The sequence below is a fragment of the Meleagris gallopavo genome, chromosome Z, assembly GCF_905368555.1.
Source record: "Meleagris gallopavo chromosome Z, MGAL_WU_HG_1.1, whole genome shotgun sequence".
NCBI classification, from domain to species: Eukaryota; Metazoa; Chordata; class Aves; order Galliformes; family Phasianidae; genus Meleagris; species Meleagris gallopavo.
This window is the reverse complement of record NC_139435.1, coordinates 37,605,450-37,626,250: the sequence shown is the minus strand read 5'-3', so window position 1 is coordinate 37,626,250 and position 20,801 is coordinate 37,605,450. Positions and strand designations below refer to the sequence as shown.

General features: G+C 34.0%; 1 protein-coding gene across 6 annotated transcripts in view; it reads right to left on the bottom strand.

The window, feature by feature from the left end:
* Positions 1-20,801, bottom strand: part of VPS13A (vacuolar protein sorting 13 homolog A) — a 94,563-nt gene that overhangs the window by 6,057 nt on the left and 67,705 nt on the right. The window contains exons 55-69 of one of the 6 annotated variants that reach the window (XR_014880651.1): positions 19,637-19,790; positions 18,686-18,832; positions 18,085-18,166; positions 16,677-16,746; positions 16,099-16,204; positions 15,500-15,613; positions 14,349-14,494; positions 14,150-14,231; positions 13,377-13,490; positions 12,928-13,003; positions 12,661-12,824; positions 12,290-12,335; positions 11,980-12,103; positions 8,027-8,141; positions 1,538-1,683 (exon numbers count right to left, since the gene is read on the bottom strand). Coding sequence is in view for 3 of the 6 variants with exons in the window: in XM_085214164.1 (XP_085070290.1) it covers positions 6,734-6,799; positions 8,027-8,141; positions 11,980-12,103; positions 12,290-12,335; positions 12,661-12,824; positions 12,928-13,003; positions 13,377-13,490; positions 14,150-14,231; positions 14,349-14,494; positions 15,500-15,613; positions 16,099-16,204; positions 16,677-16,746; positions 18,085-18,166; positions 18,686-18,832; positions 19,637-19,790 (1,606 nt within the window). In the remaining 3 variants the exon portion in view is untranslated. Of the gene's footprint in view, positions 1-1,537; positions 1,684-4,965; positions 6,800-8,026; positions 10,460-11,670; positions 11,868-11,979; positions 12,104-12,289; positions 12,336-12,660; positions 12,825-12,927; positions 13,004-13,376; positions 13,491-14,149; positions 14,232-14,348; positions 14,495-15,499; positions 15,614-16,098; positions 16,205-16,676; positions 16,747-18,084; positions 18,167-18,685; positions 18,833-19,636; positions 19,791-20,801 lie in introns of those variants that run through there. The other 5 variants (XM_085214164.1, XR_014880653.1, XR_014880652.1 and 2 more) reach the window with 5 other exon arrangements.

The following is a 20,801-nucleotide window of genomic DNA, read 5'->3' as shown; positions in this document are numbered from 1 at the left end:
TCAATCATGTGCCTCCCTGTTTTAGTCACTGCTCAAGTTCATTAGTGTAAAAGTTAGCATCAAGGTATCAGGGAGAATACATAAAAATGAATGGCATAACAAGTGCAGAATTAAGAGCTTAGTAAATTGGAAATTTATATTTTATTTTTTTCTCTTCTAGAAAGTTTTTTGAGAACTCTTTAGTCAGGCTATGCATGCCTAGTTTTGTCAGCAGAGGATTTAAGTTTTTTCCTTCATCTCATATTAAGTAGAAGCTTGGACCACTAAGTAATTTAAAATTATCTCACAAGGCAGTTCCTATGTTATTCCAGGAATGCAGAAAGGATAATTGAACAGCTGTTTAAGCTTGTAACAGTCACAGCACATATTCAGAATGTTGGCCAGTAATTTCTCTTGCTGGTCCAACACTTTCAGAGCATAACCAGTATCTCTCTTCTACTAACAGCAGCTACAGAGGAGAAGCATTTAGAAATTTAGTCTCATCATGAGGAAGAGGTTCTCTAGTCTTTCTTTCACAACAAAACAAGACTTTCTTAATTTTTGTGTAGCATTGGAGTAAGTCCTGATTTGGACTAATGAGAACAAATTTACTTCTTTTTGGCTTCTCACTACCTTGCTAGGCAATTTTTGACAAGTCATGTTGCTCCACTGTAACTCATTCAGTTTAATGATAATAAACTGAGAATTATGATTTATGTAAACGCAGTTCTTAAGCATCAGAGAGGTTGAATTCCTACAAAGTGATTATATGTACGTCCCAAAGATTTCACAGAAACTACTGAAATTCACAAGAAGTGATTCACTTAGTGCTGAAATATTGTAAGCATGTGGTGCACAAAGCTATTTAGATAGCTGAACTGAGATCAAACTACTACTCATTGTTAGCTCTAAGTCAAAGATCATAAATTCACATTATCTATGTTCCATAGTTTTGTAGACAGCAGATGTTAACTGGGAAATTAACACAGGACAAGTGTTGTGCAAATACAAAATATGCATCTATACCAACGCCTATGGTTAGTTAGGATAGTTTATTTTCTACCGTTTTTCATTTTTTGCAAATCTCTTTTCACATTAGATGTGCACCCATCCATTATGAAATACACCATAGAAGGATAGACCAATCTGCTGCTGATAATTCTCACAGAAAAAGCACTACTATGCTCTGCCAGCAGAATAGCTCATGGAACTCAAACATACAAGGATAAAAAATTTATCTCTCTAAGAATGTATAAATGAATTTTAATTTCACTGTATCTAGCTATTAATTATCTTATACCAACTGTTTGATGATGCAAAACTACAAAACATTACTTAACCGCTGTTCAGTATCACTTGTACTACTGTAAGAAATCAAAACCTGATTTTTAAAACAAAATTTCCATGCTTCAGTTTAAGAAATATTGAATAATATGAATGTTCTGATTCACTGAGTCCACTTTGAAATTAAATGAAACAGTTGAAAAAGGGCACTCAAGCAGCTGTAAAATGCACAGCAATAAAAGCATAAATGCACTCTTTAGAAAATTATTCTTACCTGTAATTCAGATAATTAGATATCTCTGCGATAAACTAATAGTAAATTTGATCATCTGTGCAGGGAAATGCAAATATGCCCAGTGTTTAAAAGTGGCATCTCTGTGTTTAGAAAGACTCCAAGCCACAGTACATGCCCTTAATTCACTGGAAAAGAAGCACAGAGGCCTTTGATTACATTAGAAATGGGGTGGGGGAGGGGGGGCGGAAAATAAGTAGGGGAACAAGATTTAAAATCTATGATACTTCTGGTTACAGCTCTACAAAATTTAATAGCAGTATGTGAGAACAACTGAACAAAGTTTATAAAAAGTTTGTAAAGCCTTTCTATTTAAAAAGTAGTTATGCATATGTTACCCTTTTCTACGGATGTTCAGATCAACTTTATTTTTTACTAGGTTTTTAGATTGCCAGTCTATTTCCTCACTGTATTAAGTCCAGCCACGATTCCAGAGAAGCCAGTAGGAATCCCAGGGGGAGGGAAGACAGTTGCCTTAATACCTCCTCTCCCTTCCCTTTTTTCTCCCAGCTTTCATTCCTAAGCACAATGTATGATGGTATGCAGTCTTTTTTGTCAGTTTGGGTCAGCTGTCTTAGCTGCCTTCCCTCCGAGCCTCTTGTGCATTTCATGGTGAGATGACATGAGAAATTGATAAGACTTTGTCCAAGACTTTCTTTGACACCACAGGTGCAGTCAGGAAGAAATAAAACAAAAGTGTTCATCAACACTTACGATCACAAATCCAAAACATAGCATCTTGTGAGCTACACTGAATAAAATTAATTCTACACAAAACATTTGAGTAGAGAAAAAAGCTTGATTGTATTTTTGCTAGAAACTTCAATATCGACTTCATCTTTCAGCTCAAGTCATAAACTAACTTCTTCAGAAGTTGCAGAATTACCATTTTCAGAAGGCTAGCTTGATATGACTATATATCCAATATTCTCCATAGATATATTAGTTCTAAGTAGCATTTAGGTCATTTGTTAGATTTAGCTTAATTGTGTGAAGAAAGGAGAAAAGTTGTTAAAGAGACAACACAGAATAAAAGCATTCATTTTTCTACTGTGCAGAATTCTCTACCTCATCCTTTATTAATGAGAACTGAAATTAATCTATTATCTTCTCATTCTAGCTGTCCTAATGTACAATGCCCTCTACTGGAGAAAAAGAAAAAAAGAAAAAAAAAAAGCTAAGGCTTTTGTCCAAGATCTGTAAAAGACCTGTAAAATTCAAGATTCCACTCAGGCATGCTGAACATTAACCCAGAGCTCAGTGTGTTTCTCTTAAGAGAAATCTTTGGTCAAAGTTAACATTTTACCTAAGGCAGGACAACAAAAATGGGGATAGTATCTTTCTTTTAGGATTGTTTCCTTCACAACAGAAATTTAATTTGCCTATGTAAACTGGGCGAATATCTTAGTATTCTAATCAAAAACTGACCAGGAGAATTCTTTTCATGCACAGAACAGAGAAACCATACCAATTTATGAGTTCACTTTGATGACTGCATCCAAATATTTTTAGTGCTTTCTGCCAACACAACCAAAATCCTTCAGTATGTAGCATCTGAAGCACTTGAGTGGTTCACCTGGGAATCAGGGAAAAAGATTGCAGTTCTCTGCATTTTCTGACAGCCAACAAGGTGGTATATACTTTGTTTAGGACACTTCAATTTCCACCATATGTACTGCATATATACATGTGAAGCGTACACAAAGTTTTATTTTAGCTTGTGATTGAAGCATAAGTCACACAAGCTTCCATGTTATTTGTAAAAACCTGGTATTACTTCAGTCTCAGGCAGCTTGTAGGTATATACAACTCTTCTGATTGGGGATGTGTAATGATTACATGATTATATTTAAGCTTTGTATGTATAGGTGGATAAGGTTTCTCTTTAATCTAGACACAAAAGGCTTTCCTAGAAAGGAAGGAAATGAAGCTCTTACTCAACTATGGGAAAACTAGATAACATACATGATATCAGGTTCAGGACAATGTTGGAAAAAAAGAAGTTATTTTCAACCTTGGGAAGTATTTCTGCCTATAATAATTTATTTAAGAATTATTAAGAATTATTTAAGAAATAAAATCTCAGTTTTAGCCCGATCTACTAGAGGAAATGGGCATTTTTATTTGATGCAATCTTAAGTCCAACAGACACGACAGAAAGAGAATAAAGGAGTATGACACCTTCTTCCACCCCTTGGCTGTTCTTTTTTGGCAGATTGGGATTTGAATACTAAAATGTAAGTGTTTGAATAATGCATTTAAACATTTCATTACCTGATATGAAACTTGCTTCATGACCAAAAAGGTACATTGAACTGAAAGCTTAATACATATTTATTTATAATTATATTGAATTAGGAAACTGAATTGAAAAATTGATTTAGAGGACCAATATCTCTTTGAGCTTAAAACTATAGTGGCATTGTTAGAGGAACAATCCTTATGCAGCACTATACAAAAGTCCTTACAAACTCACACTTTATGAGAGAGAAAATTATAACAACAACAAAAAAAACAGAACACTGATTTCATGGGGAAAATGATAATAAACAATGAATATAAGCATGAGACAAGCCCTTCTTTCAGCATTAATTGCTGAGAGGCAAAAATCAGTGATTTCTGGCAGAACTCTTCAGCTTCTGTCAGTGACTTCTAGTGTCTTTTAAATGACTCCAGAAGTATTCTATGGTATTTATCTATAGTGACTTAAGACTATAGAACTTCAGTTGATAAAACAAAATGATGTACTGAACAACATAAAAGCGCACAGTCAGATTTTCACCTCAGCAAGTTGGAAACAAAAACTGAAGTATTGCACATCACTAAAACTAAACATGCCAGAAAAGCTGTATCATCAAATTTTTCTGCAGGTTACAGCAGAAAATTTGACAGACTTAATTGAAAGGACAGCATGTAGTTCCTGGAGTCTTCAATAGCAGTACTGGAATTCAGATTCACAGAATTACAGACTGGCGTGATTGGTCCAAGTCCTCCTGCTCAAATAGGGCCAGGCGGATCTTGGAATAATTAAATAATTAAAGCTATACAATCATAATTTACTAGCTTTTTTTTTTTTTTTAATAGCATTCTAAATTTCACAATTCACACTAAGTTTAATTTTCACATTCTGTAATGATTTATTTGTAGTAGTTTATATTTAGAAAAGCTAAAAAGTTAGGTCAACTTGACAGGGGAAGTGTATAATCTCTAAAAACCAAGTTCTTTTTTTTGGGAGGGATGTTTCTTCTGTCAGAAATGTTAATCTGACGGTGTTCTGAAATATGTTTTGTTATAAAACTGACACGCGCTATTTTGTTAGAGAGATCACTAATGAAGACATAATTTTACAGGATATAAGAAGAAAGAGCTCTAAAAATCCGAGAAGAAAGAAGAAAAATTTAGATAATATATTTAAGTTACTAAACTTAAATAAGTTATTAAAAGGCATCAGTAACCACTCCTGAAATTTGAACCTAGAAATGTCCTCAAGTTTTTGTCATGACATGCTTTTTTTCAAGATTGAAGATAATTTCCAGCATTCTTCAAGCATTTATATTTCTGATATCCACTGATACCTAAAAATTCCCAAACTTTCCAGCAGTGTTTCAGTCAGTATCACAATCTTTAATCTATTTCTTCATAACTTTGTGATGCTACTATTACAAACTAAATAGCTATACAATATAGGTAGTGATCTTAAGCATAGTAGACTAAAATAAAAAAAGCTCTCAAGTTGAGTTTTCCCTCCTTGCAACCAGGGGATTACAGGTAAATTTACTTCTTGGCCCACTGCACAAGAATCAGCAGTCTTTAAAGGCACAAAGCCAGAATAAACGCACTTAAAGGTTTTAATAGTTCTTTCCTCAGAATTTTGACAACTGAAAGACAACAGACAGTGAAATACGAGACAGCATTGAATAAATTTGAAATCTTAGAAGCTCTTTTGCTTGAGAGCAGTTTTAATTCTTCAGATTTAGCTGAAGAGTTCTTTCTTACTATGGTAATTACAGTTATATAACTATCTGTTGCATGGCACCTTTAGAATTCAACACAAAAATACAATTTTGAACAAATGAACAAATCACATATACACCAAAAAAAAAAAAAAAAAAAAAGGAAAAGCCTTCCAGTGAATTCAAAAGAAAACAATGCTAGAGAAACAAGTAACACTGTTCTTTAGATTTTACAATACAAAGTTGTTCAGTGTTCTTATTTAGTGCTCTTCTATCTAGCTAAATAATATTCAAAAGCATCTACTTTCTTACCTATGCTTTTATCACAAAGCCTTATAAAATACAGGCTTTTTCTGAAGCTATCACTGATTTTACATAGCGGCTTTCACTTTTTATTAGTGTTTATATGAAAAGAATATAAATGTTAAATTTATAACCAAATTACTTCAGGTTACAATTTAAAACAACTAACCAAACCCTTATATTTCATACATCCGAGGATTACAAATGACACATAACTTAAGCATTTAAGAGTTACGGTAAAACAGATGATGAATGGAAGTATAAAAGCATAAGTTAAATGTCACTTTCAAAGTAGATGCATTTTGTTTTTAAATACTTTTGTGGCTACTGTTTAGTCATAATTTAGTTGCTGGAAATATAAACACTGATGCTGGAACAGAACAGATGAATCCATTTTAGAATAGTTTGAATGTGTTTATTGTTAAGAAGAAAAGCAGACAAAATAGTTTTGAAATATGAAATAAATAGAATATTAAAACAGTATTATAATACTGACTATACAACTCAATGAAGTATTACTAAACACATTTATGATCCCTTACCAAGTTATAAATAAGAATGCAAAAATATTAAATACATATCGTAGAAACACATATGGAAATAAAAGCTAAGTAGTGATATTACTACATAATTATAACTTTCAGCATGATTTTCACCTAATATCCAGTTATATATAACAATAACATTTTCTATATGTAGGTTTTTTTTATATATATGTCACTTTGCATAGCTCATCATCATACTTGCGTTTTCCCCTCTCCCCCCACTTTTTTTTTTTTTTTTTTTTTTTGCACAGTTTTAGAAGGAAGTTAGTATCAGTCAACCCTGATTGCTCAATGGGAACTGTAGCAACAACATTTAATACTGAATGATCAAAAGAATATGACAAAGGCCACGTGTATCTATTACAGTACATATTATCCTAACTGTCATCATCATCATCACTACTATTGTGAGTCTTAGTCCATTCCCTGTAGGCCTGTTTTTTCTGAAAGCATGACAAGAGAAGAAGAAAGTAGTATTAGTTTAGATCAGTTTGTTTGGCTGGATTTTTTTTTAATTTAAGCAAAATAATAAGACAGTAATTCTGAAGTGACAGTACATGGCAAAGTACAAGCATGTTGAATTGCCTCATATATTCTATTCATTTTGGTCAGCATTTACAATCACTAAAAGGAGTTTTATTCGGATCTAACCTGATATTCTGTTGAAAACACAACTGCACATTAATTGCACTACCAGTGCAGATCTATTTACAAAAAAATAAATAAAAGGGATGAGGTTACTACTCTTTTTCCTCATAACAAGACAATATGCTATTGAAAATGTTGTCTACAAGGTGGCATGTAACACTGACTCTCATGCAGGAGAGAGGCATATCTCTAGAATAAGAAATGTTAAGAACCAAAAACTCTGGTTGAAGAGCAATAGGATAAAGGATTAAATATATATTCTATGCCATGGAATTGTCAGTAGTAAATTATAACATGAAACACTGAAATTTTTAAATTTTAGTTACTTTCAAATGGTGGCTACCATCACAAAATTTAACAAGCTTAATAGTTATGCACTTATAAGATGGATAATTAAAGGTGGTAGTAATGTACTCAACAATACAAGAGAGAAAAACTGGCATTACATATGACATTGCAGAATTTCCTAAAAGTTCCTCAAAAAAAAAAAAAAAAAAAAAAAAAAAAAAAAAAAACCACACCCAAATGCAAACACATAAAAAAGATTAAGAAAAAGTAATTCAAGTATTTCAGCTATTTCAAGTACATTTATTAAGTATATTTAATATGTTATTTTATATAAAACTGTGATAAAAAAGTCACTATTTAGAATTTGTATAACAAAGTGACAGAAAAATATATTTTGTACTTATCACCACTATTTATCAAAAATAAAAATTTAGGATAGCTTATTTAGTTATACATCCAAAATATTTTCTTCTTTTAAAGTATTCCATATCTTTCACAAACCGCTACAGATACATTGGTATAAATTATGATGTCTTTTTCAAAAGTTAAATCATGGAAATTAAGTCACCGAAGTAGTTATAAATCTATGAAATTAGATGGAACTTCCTTAACTACCGAGTTATTGGGTAAAAGGGTGACAGGATTTATTTATTTATTTATTTTTTCCTAAGGTTACTTCTAAAAAAATGCTTAGTTTAACATATGAAGAGTTAAATTTTATGCCATTTCTTCACCTGTAACATTTGACTTCCAGTTCCATCTCTTAATCTGTATGGTCTAATAACACCATCTTCACCAAAGAAGCGAGGTGGGCGTAGGCTTACCACATCTTCTGATGAATCTGCAACTCTGACAATAAATCAGCAAATTTAAGTTACACATAGGTACATAGGTACTTAGCTATAATATTTAACCAAAGTCACTATTTTATATTCAAAATATTGTAAATTCATGTACTAGTACAGCAGCTGTTGTCTGTGTAGACATTTGACACAAAAATAGAAAGTAATCACTCTATGAAATAATTAAAAGGTTTCTAATTAATGCAATCTACTTCAGAGAATGACTTCTAGAACATGAAATAGCGCAAAGCAGAACACAACTGGAATATTTCATAGAGGCAGAGAACAGTTGAGATCGGAAGGGAACTGTGAAAGTTATGTAGTCCACTCCCCTGCTCAAGCAGAGACATGCAGAGCAGGATGCCCAGGACCACGGCCAGACAAGCCTTTGGAGATCACCAAGATTGGAGACTCCACAACATCTCTGATCAGTCTATGCCAATGCTCCATCTCTCACACAAAGAAATATCTCCTGATGTCAGTCAAAATATCTTGTGTTCCAGTTTGTCCCCATTGCCTTTGGTCCTGTCACTGGACACCACTGAACAGAGCTAGGTTCTGTCCTTTTGGTACTCTCCCTTCAGGTATTTACAGATATTGATAAGATCATCCCACTAGTCCTTCTCTTCTTCAGCCTAAACAATCCTAGCTCCATCAGCATTTCCTCAGAGGAAAAATTCTCTAGTTCCTTCATCATCTCTGTGGCCCATCACTGGATTCTCTCTGAGAGTCACTTACAGCAGGCAGCGAAGACGACGACACAGCACTTCAGGCATGGTCTTCTCAGTTGAGGGAAGAATCATGTTTTTTGACCTGCTGGCAAATACTCTTCTTACTGCTGCTCAGTAAGCCATTAGCCTACTTTGCTGCAAGGGCACCTTGATGGCTCGGATTTAGTTTGGTATCCACTTGGACTCTCAAGGCATTTCCAGCAAAGCTACCTCCCATCTGAGTGGTCTAGCATGTACTGGTGCCTGAGACTGTTCCACTCAAGTTGCAAGACTTTCCACTTTCTGAACATCAGGAGGTTTCTGTCAGCCAATTTCTCCAGCTCACTGAGGGCCCTCTGGATGGTCGCACAACTGTCTGATCAATCAGACACGCATCCCGATTTTGTGTCACCTAAATGTACTGAGAGTGCACTGCATCCCACCATGCAGATCATTAATGAAGATATTAAATGTGACTGCACCCTGTATAGACCTCCAGGGTACCTTTATTCATTGCTGGCCTCCAACTAGACTGTATCACTCACCTTTACCATCTGGGCCAGTCAGCATAATTTCTACCCACCTTAATGCCTGCTTATCCAACCCATAATGTAAAAGCTTCTTGATGGTCAATGGTGCCAAAGGCCTTGGTGAAGTCAAGGAAGATAATGCTCTCCTCTCATCCGTTTGACTGGTGCTTTCATCACAGAAGATTATCAGTTTGGTTATGCATGATTTTCTTTACATGAACCCACACAGATTATTTTTGGTAATTTTCTTACCCCTCATAAGTCTGGAGATTGTTTCCAGTATGACTCCATCACCTTCCCAGGAGATGAGGTGAGGTTGACTGACCTTACTACAGTTCACCAGGTACTCCTTCACACTTTTTTTGAAAACAGGAGTGACATTTGTTTTCCTCCAGTTTTCAGACTTGTCTTAATCATCAGAATAGATGAAAGATTATCTAGAAATGCCTCACAACAATATCTGCCAGCTCCCTCAGCACTTGTGGGTGCATCCCACCAAGGCCCATAGGCTTATATATGTTCTGTTTGTTTTAAGTATTCCCTGATATGATCCTCTTCCTGAGGACTGAGAACGCATCCTTCTTGCTCCAGTATTTGCCCTGGTCTCTGGGAAGTGGAATTCCTGAAGGCCAGTCCTGCTGCTAAAAATTGAGACAAAGAAGGTGTTTTGTTCATCAGTCTTTTCACTGTCTTTTATAATCAGATCTCTTTCTTCATTCAGCATTTTGTCCACTTTTTCCCTCATCTTCCTTTTGCTGCTTACATATTTATAAAAGTCATTTGTGTTGCCTTTGAAATACCCAGATTCAACTCCATTTGGGCTTTAGCTTTCTCTAGATTTCATGCCTGAATGTTTGGACAAGGCATCTGTACTGCTCTCGGTTTACGTGTTTTTGCTTCCACCCACCATATACTTCCTTTTCTTGTGTGCAAGTAATGCCAGGAGCAACTTGTTCATCTCTGTAGGCTTCTTTCATTTTGCCTGGCAGATTAATAATATAATTACTTAATTAATGTCTGAGTATTCTATTTAAGAACTTGATGATTTAAGACATCCATGCTTCTTGTGTTTTCTTTGCATTTCTCTGCAAAGAAAGTCAAAGGGTAAAATACACAAGATATAGACAAATTTATGGTAGCAAAAACTAACAACTGTTATCAACAGGACTTATGAAAAGCCCTCTCAAAACACATTCTCCAACTTACTTACAAATTGTAAATATGTATCATAAATGTAAATATGTTATCATAAGCCCATTTATGATAAAGTTGAAAGGTGGGCCATTGTAGACCTAGTAAGGTCCAACAAAAAGTGCACAGTTTTTCACTTGGATTGAAGTAATCCCAGATATGTAGACAAACTGGGAGAAGAAGTCCTTGAGAGTTGCCCTGCTGAGAAGGTCTTACGGGTTCTGATGGATGACAAACTTATCCTGGCTTCCATCAGAAGAGGGGTGACCAGGAGGGTGAGGTAAGTGATTATCTCCCTCTATTCTGCCCTTGTGAGGCCCCAGCTGGTGTAGTAAGTCCAAGTCCGGGGCTTCCAACACGGAAAAGATGTAGAGCTTTTGCAGAGGGAGCAGAGGAGGGCCATAAATGTGATCCAAAGCTTGGAGCACAGCTCCTATGAAAGCTTAAGGAATTGGGCTTGTTCAATTTGGAAAAGACAATGCTGCGGTGAGACCTCATAGTGGCCTTCCAGTACTGATAGGGAGTCTATGGACATGAGAGTAATCAACTTTTTATATGGGTCGAAAGTGATAGGACAAGGGCAAATAGTTTTAAACTAAAGAAAGGGAGATTTACATTAGATGTCAGTTTTTTTTTTAACTGAGGGGTTGGTGAGGTTCTAGAACAGATTGCCCAGAGAGGTTGTAGATTCCCCGCCCCTAGAAGTGTTTAAGGTCAGGTTGGTTGAGCAATCTGATATAATACTTGATCTAGTAGCAGGCAACCCAGTCCCTGGCAGGGAGGTTGGAACTTGATGATCCTTGAGGTCTCTTCCAACCCAAGCCATTCCCTGATTCTATGATTAAGGCTAATTATAAGGGAATGAGATTATCACATTATTCAGCATGCAATTCTGTCAGAGTTCTCAACTGTATCCTGGACTACATCAAAAAAAGGGATGGCCAGCAGGTGAAGAAAGTGACTGTACCCCTTTAAGTAAGCCCTTGTAAGGCCCCATCTTCAGTACTATATTCAGGTCTGGGCTCCCAGAAGAAAAAACAGAGCTGTTGGAAAAGGTCCAGAAGAAGCAATGAAGGTGATCAGAGGGCTGGAGCACATGTCCTACCTACAAAAAGTCTGAGAAAGTTGTGCTTGTTCAGCCTGGAGATGAGAAGGCTCCGGTGAGACTGGCTTTTCAGTGCTGCAGTCTTAAACTGCAGTTGAGGAGATATTAAATTTGGAATGAAGATGGTGATGCATGGGAACAGGTTGCCCAGAGAAGCTGTTGATACCCCTCATCCATGGATAGGATAGATTTTTCATCTGCATTAATATTAAAGATTTTAAAGAAACACTAACATGTCATACAAATAATCAACATATCCCACCATTTTGATTCATACCAGATGCCATTCTTCATATTAATTTTACTTACTTTTTGATACCCTGAAATGTGCTGCTTGCCATGTCTATGATTCCTCCAGTAGGCCTAGCTACTGCTCCCACTAATCCTTTTCCAACACCTTTGAAAAAACCAGCTGCTCCTTCTTTCTGAGCTCCTAAAAGGATCAAGTTCAGTAAATTGTCAAGAAAAAAAGACCACTTTACAATATTTTTTGTAATTACCTTTGCTCTTAATAGATATGCAACTACAGTCACTTAGAAGTCAGTCAAAACAAAATCTTGATAAATGCAAAATCTCACCAAATATTGAAATTTTGAATCATATGAAGACCTAAACTTACCTCTTATTGGTTTTGTAACTATTCCGGTTATGCCACTGACAAAACCCTACCAAAAAGAAATTAAAGAGTTGTGACAAATGTTTCCACACTATATTTTTTATTCTTCTAACATTTTCCTTATTACTTCTTTGGTGAATAGAAAGTATGTATTTTGTAGTATTCTAAAATCCACTCCAATTATCAGAATTGGAAGCACGTTCATCACCATTCCTATCACCTTGTCAAACGTCAAATATTTTTCTATAAAACTATCACTCAGTTGTGGCCATGTATTGGCAAACTAGAATTAAATTAAAGTGGAACAGCTCTACAGAAACCTTCACATTTGCTATTTTTACCTCTATAAAATTTTTATCATTTTTTATTCTTACGGAAACTAATCCTTTTCCTCCACGAGTGATACCCTCTCTCAGACCAGTGGGCTGTTTATTCATGGCTTCTCTCCTTTTTTGCTGGTAATCCTCATCCATCGTTATTGCAGCAACACCTTTTGCCATAGCACCAGTGATTCTTGAAGCAGCACCTGCTAATCCACCTATGAGAAAAAAAATAACAGTGTAAGTAAAATGCCACTGCAGCTTACAAATACCTATGTTGCTTACTAATGAGCATGCTACTGTGATAATATTAAAACCTACCAACAGCTCCCCCTACTAGTGCTTTAAGTCCTAGTGCCATTCCTTCTATAAATTCTTCAGGACCCTGGATGGCTCCCTGAGGAAGGAAAAAACAAAATAGAGCATTTATGCTATTTATATAAGTTTCAGATAGTATATATACTTAAATTCTTATGTTTTTATTGTAATTTATATATATTTAACAGAAAGTAAATTAGATCTCTATTAAGTTCATTCATGCAGCATTAATCTACAGTAGGTACTGCAAGGAACAGTCAATTGTGAATTAAGGGAAATAATTCGTTTTTATGGCACTTGAGTTTTTCAGTAACTTTCCCTAATACTTCCACTTTGATTTTTTCAATTCTAAATCTCACCTTTAAATCACAAAAATTATTTGTATACCCAAATTTTCAATAGAATTTATATCTATTTGCAACATTTCACAAAAAGCCTTAAGAGATTTTTACCTGATAAGGTTCATAGAAAAATGCTTCTACTCCTTCAGATAAGCCTCTTATGAATCCAAATGGATTGCCCAAGACATCAAGACCAAGAATAAGAACATACATCTGCTTAATAGCCTAAAACAAAAATAGACATTCAATAAAAATATTTCAGAAAATATACTAAAAGCATTAGAGCATTGCTGCTTACTCAAAAACGCAGAAGATGAATTTAATAGGAAGAACTCAACATTTGGAAAAATAGGTACAGATGTTTTAAAAATGACTGTATGGTGAGAAAAACATACTAAAATCAGTCAAATAATTCTACTGCTTGCAAGTATTTCACAAATAATTGAGATTTTGAGATTTTCCAAAGCAAGCATATTACCCAGACTTCACTCATACTGTGCAGCTATAGGACAAAATTTGGTTGTGTGCACAGGCTAAGGGAATTTTGTTCACTATGACTGCAAAACAGTGAGGTATACCAGAGTTGCATTGTACTTGCTTCCACTGCTGATTTCTTTCAGTTGCTTTGTTATGCACACTACTTTTCTTATTGTAAGTTATAATTTAGCCATACTTACAGTCACAGTTTAGTAACATAACTTAGTTGCCTTAGTAAAGGCAACAGAATCTAACTAATGAGTAATAGGTTTTTAGGTTTCTTACGTATTTAACCAATCTACGAACATACAAGACTGCAATAGTTATTGATTTTCATAGAACCAAAGCACACAGTAACACTTTCAAAATATAAATTTACTGGAATGTTAAAATTTACTTATTCCAACCTGTTTTGAATAATGCTTTTTCACTGCTGATTGTAGCTGCTGTGTAGTACAGAAGTGATAGCTGAGTTCAAAGAATGCCAACCTATTAAGAAAGATTTTTAGAAAATCCATATTATTCAGACCAAAATAAAATATATCATTGATTTATAATGTTGAATTGTTCTTAGAAGTAGTCATTACAATGATATTTTGAACCCACTTGAAGACAACATCTTGCACATCTGTGAGGGTGGCACCTATGCTCTTCAGAAGGAGATTCAAGGACTGAAGTGGTATCAGTTCTTTCTTCCTTTCTTCTTTGTTACTATCTTCACCACCAGTACTGAGTGAAAAGCTTAAGTGTAACTAAACAATAAAAAGAAGACTCAGAAATTAACATGAGTGTTTATTATAAGTACCATATTTTGTATGACACTTCTAATTTTGACTGAATTCAGACTTCATAATACAGAACATGCATATACCCTTTAAGGCAATTAGAAAAAAAACAATGAAATTTCAATCCAGCCTCAATAGCTGGAACTGCCTTTAAGAAAACAAGAACTCAAAACTGCTTAGCCATGTTTTCAGATGAGGTCTCCACAATCTTTTAGCTATAATTTATTGGCTACTTTTCAAACCGGTTTGTTTTCACAACTAATACACAATACTGAATTGGACAGAAAATGATAACATGGCATGATGCCCAAGTAGAAAGACAAATAATTACTCATATAAGAACTGAAACATGAGTACAGCAAAAAACAGTGCAGACCTGAACTAAACAAAATATTTGTTTCACAGAAATCAAAGCGATATTCTTAAAACAGAGAAGACATTCAGAAAATTTGCTGAAAGGGCTCTAGGGGCCCTCTGCAGCTTTCAAAATCAGACAAGAGCTTATACGCCACTCTGGATTCTCTGAAAAGAATACAGTATCCAATTTGGCATAACCAAGCTTAACCATAGCTTATTTCAAATATATATTGATCTTGCTTTGCACACTAATTTTTTTCTTTCCAGAAATGGTGCTGTTTCTCAATCCACAGCACACTGTCTGCACATGAGAACCATAGCATTTTGCAAAGATAAGTAATACAAAAGAATTACTGCACATGAAGAAATTTGTGGGTAGAAAGGAAATAATGAATATTTTAATATTTATGAAGAGTTTCATAAACATATACCACAAATACATCATTGCTAACAGTAAAATCATTATTCCAGAACATTTTTATTTTCTTTCTGATTGCCTCAACATTTTCTCTTTACAGAGAAATCTTTAGTACTTTACAGAGTGTACAATTCTACAAGAGACAATAAATCCTTTAGTTAGAGCATAAGCACAGATAGTAGTATGAAAACTTATACCTTAATCGGAGAGATATGGAAGTACTCATACAAGCTGATTTGTGATGTATCCATGGATGACACACTCATCAGTTCTTCCTGAAGAGATTCTACATCCTTTTTGAAAACTTCCAGCTATAGATGCATTTTCAAAAGTAATATTACTTTAAAATGTAGAGTATAAAACACAATAACATTATCTATCATGGCTCCACTGTTGCTATCTCAAGTTCTCTTATTACTACCCAAGCAAACCACCTTAAACTTCATACAATTAAATCTTATTTCTGTTCTTCCTATGTATAAAATCCTTGCATTCTCCCTGTATAATGATTCAACTACCTTCCACTACCCACGGCTTTTCAGAAAGCACTAGAAATCTTTCTTGTACCTTATGCAATATGAAGATAAAGGAAATTTTACTCTCTGTCTCAGGAAAAAAGCTTTACGTTAGTTCCAGGCACCATAAACACAGAACATTACTTTTTCTGGTATTTGTTGTTGTTGTTCTGTTGTTCCTGGTTTTTTTTTTTTTTCTTGCTTTGGTTCTGTTTTTAAAAGCAAGTTGAATGACTACAAATTTCATATCTGCTTATCTGTGTACAACAGAAGGATTCTACCTGTTCGACATTCGGTACATCAGTCTGTGTAAAAAATTCAACCAGTGCATTCAGGAAGCCAAGGTCTAATCTGAGATCCATTTCTTGAATCAAGACCTTAAAGTATCTACACATGAAACAAAAAAGTATTACTAAATCGTTGTTTTTTTTTTTCAAGCATTAAAAGTAAGGTGAGCTATAAAACTTAAACATCTACTTATATAACTTATTAAGACACTTCTTTATTTGACAAGTTTGTTATCAATTGTAAAATGTTTCCTGTGATGGGTAACACAAATACATTTTCAGTAATCAGAATTATTTTAATAAAGTAGTGACATTTAACAGTATAGACAGTTTTTTTTTCCCAAATTACTAAAAAGACTAAAAATCTACTTTAAAAGAATCACTGAAATTCTTTGTTTATTCTGCATTAAAGTGAGTAAACAAGAAGGGCAGAGTTTTCAGCTGTCCTAAGCGCTCTTATCTGGTTAAAATTACCTGGGGTAGAATTACTCTGGCTCTATATTGATTTTAACTTTTAAAGCTTGATTAAACATAATAAGTGGCACAGAGATGGAACATGTAAAAATACTTACTTAATATGAGATATTTGTGAATGTCCTGCAGTTCTCATAACAATACTGACATCAGTAAATGGCTTTGGTGCTATGAAGTTATAAAATAAAAAGAGATAAGCACAGATCTTTATGTGATAGACATTGTTTGCCATTTTTAACATGAAAATGTCATATATGTTCCAGATTTTTTCAATCCTATGGAATAGGATAATATAATGGATGTGACTGGGAAACAAAATCATGGAAAAGGTCAGGAAAAGGAAGTCATAGGAAGAAAAGGATGAAATGGAATATCAAAATTTTATTTCACTTATCTAAAAAATGTATCATTTCCATTTAAAAGCAAATAAATGCTAGCCATGGAATTAATTTTTTTAGGGAATAAATTTCCTAGCCGTGGAATAAATTTTTCAAACAATGATATAAAAATATAAATTAAAAAGTCCTCATATTTTTGAACTCTAGCTTAAATTTTACTTTATTTAGGATAAATAACTGATATTTCAGTGGCTTTGTGAACAAATTTGCAGATAGTCATTGCTGTATCAACTCAGAATCTCTCCTGTCATTACTCTGATGTTCCAGATGACTTTGCCCTAAGTGAGTGAATGGAAGACTATAGCTCAGCACATAGTATACAGAATTGGAGGTCTATGCTCCATACCATGGAGAAAATGGAATGCTACAAATTAAACAAAGAAAGCATAATTTCCTAAGGAGCTGCTATATGGTGCTTCACTCAGTGATTTTGAGTTTAGTCTTGCACTGATTTATGTTTCTTTTCTACTTATTTTTGATAAGTCAACTTAACAATTTGAGCCAGGTCACTGGCTCAAATACTGCATACCAGCAAATAAAAAAAAAATAAGCTTTTTAAAAAGTTTGATTACTATGAACAATATATTTTGGGCCATAGGGAAAAATTGGGTAAATGAAGACGAAAAGTGAGTCTTATGAAAACACACTGTCCCATAAAAAAATCCAAATGTGAGTAATTCAGAAAGCATGTAATAGATTGACTATGATCAGGCCTAGCAACAGTTTTAAGTTTTCTTCTTTCAAGAGGTAAAAGATAGTAGGTACTTAGCTTTAGATTTGATCTCAATGCAACTTCTGAAAGCTCAGCGCAGGTTTAACTTACACCTTATGATCTCTAAGAATACTGTATTAGTGTGTCAGAAGCAGGTACTTTTAAAAGGTATATTAATGGACGAAATAAGTTCATGTTATTATTGTGATTTTTAACTTTAGATGGCTTTATCTGTATTCTCTTTGCAGAGAAAATTGTTTTCTGATCTGTAACATTAGTGCCTGGATTTTTTATAGTCAGTAATCATGCAGTTTTCAGATGATAAAAGTAGCATGGTTCACTTCATTAAAAGTAAGTTAGCATAAGTAAAGATTATGTTAAACTAGAACAACGAACCTGAATCCAAGGTGATGGACTTTGGAGGTTTAATAGGATAGAACACAAAGGGAAATATGGCTCCAGGAATCTGGTTTTGAATCTAATAAGGGTAAGGACAGGACAAGGTGCAGCACATTAGCTTTTCAGTAGTGAAATATTTCACAGGTAGGACAAACACTAGAATTATGAACCACCAGTTCAAAAGCAGGAAAAGAAGCCACCACAATAGTTCAAAATATTTCTACTTTCCAAATGAAACTATCCAAGCCAAATAATCTAGAAAAGCTAGAAAAGGTTCTCCTGGTTGGTATTCATAAGCAGCCCCCAAAAAATGTTGCAAAGGATTTGCTTATGAAAAAAATTGAACAGATACCTAGGTGAAAATAGTCAATTATACCTAATTTTGAGATGACTGTAAATAAAAGACAAAAAACAACAACAACAAAAAAAAACCACCACCACAGAAGATGAACAGCAACTGTTTCTCCTCAAGTCATAGGTGACTTTTTTTTCCAGAAGCATGTAAGCAGTACTTCGTTTCAAAGGCTGAGAAGTACTCAAGCACATGAAAAATCCAGACAGTCCTGAAAATATATCCAACTTTACATAAAAAACTTACTTGTATTCTGTAAATTTGAATTCTGAAAGACTTCTGATGTGCTGACGAGCTGTATTCCACTTTCAAAGCTGGCAAGTAATTCCTTCTGATAGGAATCTCATTGGGTTGTTGAATCTTCATGTCATTTCCACTAGGAGTTAAACACACCTATTGCAATATTAAAAAAAAAGTTGTTATTCTACATGATATAAAAAGAGGGCTTTTTATAATAGACTTCAAATTAACAATTTTTGTTAACATTTAAATGAAAGCTTAAGGGTAAAATCTTTGTCTAATTGTTAAATTTCAACAGAAGCAAAACAACATAAGGAATCTGTACATTTCATGATCAAGAGAATGTTTAGCTTCTTTGTACATGGTTTTCCAAGGCACAAACTGAGTAATTTCCTTGACTATATTCATTTAACTACTACATAATTCTAATGTGGAATTAATCTATAGATAAGAACAGCAGCATGCAGAGCACAACATATGCTTTTATTTCTCATAATTATTTCAGGAATATATATTTTTTATTATTTATGTGGTTTAATGGCACAGCTGAATTTTGTATGATTGTGAGGTATCATAGTCAGATAAAACACAAGACTTTGTTAAAACAATCTCCCAATCTCAAACTAACATCCTTCCTTTCTCTTGATATAAGAGATAACATATCGTAGCTTTGTGCATATTTAGTCCCATGATCTGTAAAAACATTATAATTCAGTTTCAAAATTAGAGGCTAACAAAATCAGGCCTACAGCAAGCTTTCAAATATTTATGGATTTTTTTTTTCTAGACAGCAATGAAATTTTTTTTCTAGGCAGAAATTTAGAAATGAAATTTTAAATGGATTGTGTAAATGAATTATCTCCTAATTTTTGTAGTTTTTCAGAGATTACAAGATAATAAATGATCTTTTCCTGTATACACCCAAAAGAAATAAATTTATAGAATGATAAGTATTACCAAAACGTTTGGTTCCAATTCAACAGTCTTATTTTCTGATGGAGTTAGCTCACTGTATTCTTTGAATTCTTGTTCTAACTTATCTGTTTGCTTAACACTCAATGGTTTCCATCTAGACTTCTTTTTGGGTTTCGTCTCCCAGACCACATCAGAACTTTGTAAAACAAACAAAAGACCAAGAGAAAATAGTTAGCTAGTTCAACACAAGTTTTGTGTATCTAATCATGTTTTTTTAATAGGTAATTACTATGTAATGAGGAAACACACCATGAAGCACTAGTGTGGTAAATAAAAATAAATCACCCACTGCATTCTTGATAGTAAGTGGAAGTTATTGTTTCTGATGTAATAATGAAGAAAAGTTAACAGAAAGTTATCTTTAATGAGGTTTCGCATGTAAGAAAACTTTGTCAAGAAGACCGAGTTTCAATAGCGCTGACATCCAAAATCATACAAACTCAATGCAGGACTCCACACATACTCCTCTGTACCTCAGTAGCACAGATGAATTTACTAGAATTTGAGAGTTTTTCAAGTCAACAGGAAGTGTCTGATAAAGTGCCACTTATTTTTGATATTTTTATTCACTAAATCACTAGAGTACATTTCAGTTTGTACCTTTCCCTGATCTCTTAGGGCTTTTTGTTCTCACTGTTATTGTTGTTTATATGTGTGCATATACTTTTCTTTTAACGGTATACAAAAATCTGGGTGTTTTTTTTTTATTATTATTCTTTCTTATTTTTATTGTTAATGAAACAATGTCGTTTATCATCTTTAAATGGTGCCAGAGTATTTCCTGCTTTTTTGCTCAGTTACACTGCTTCTATGAGAAGGTCTTACATTTCATCTTACAGTCCAATGCAATACATGATATAGGACACAAAGTGAGAACGATCAGCCAAGTGGAAGACATCTTTTCTTTCCACAAGTTATTACAGTTCATATACACACAGCTGATCAGACGCAGCTCCCTATAATTCAGTTTGTTTTAGCTACATTTCTGTTCACACACATCAGTAACAGAATGATCTTAAAGTAAAAGTGATCTTAAAGAAAAGGGCAAAATAACTGAAATAGCTGATTTGTTCACTAGGATTGTTTTGTTGTTGTTTGTTTTCTCTTTCTTTTTCCAAATGTTTCTGCAAATCAGATACAGACTATC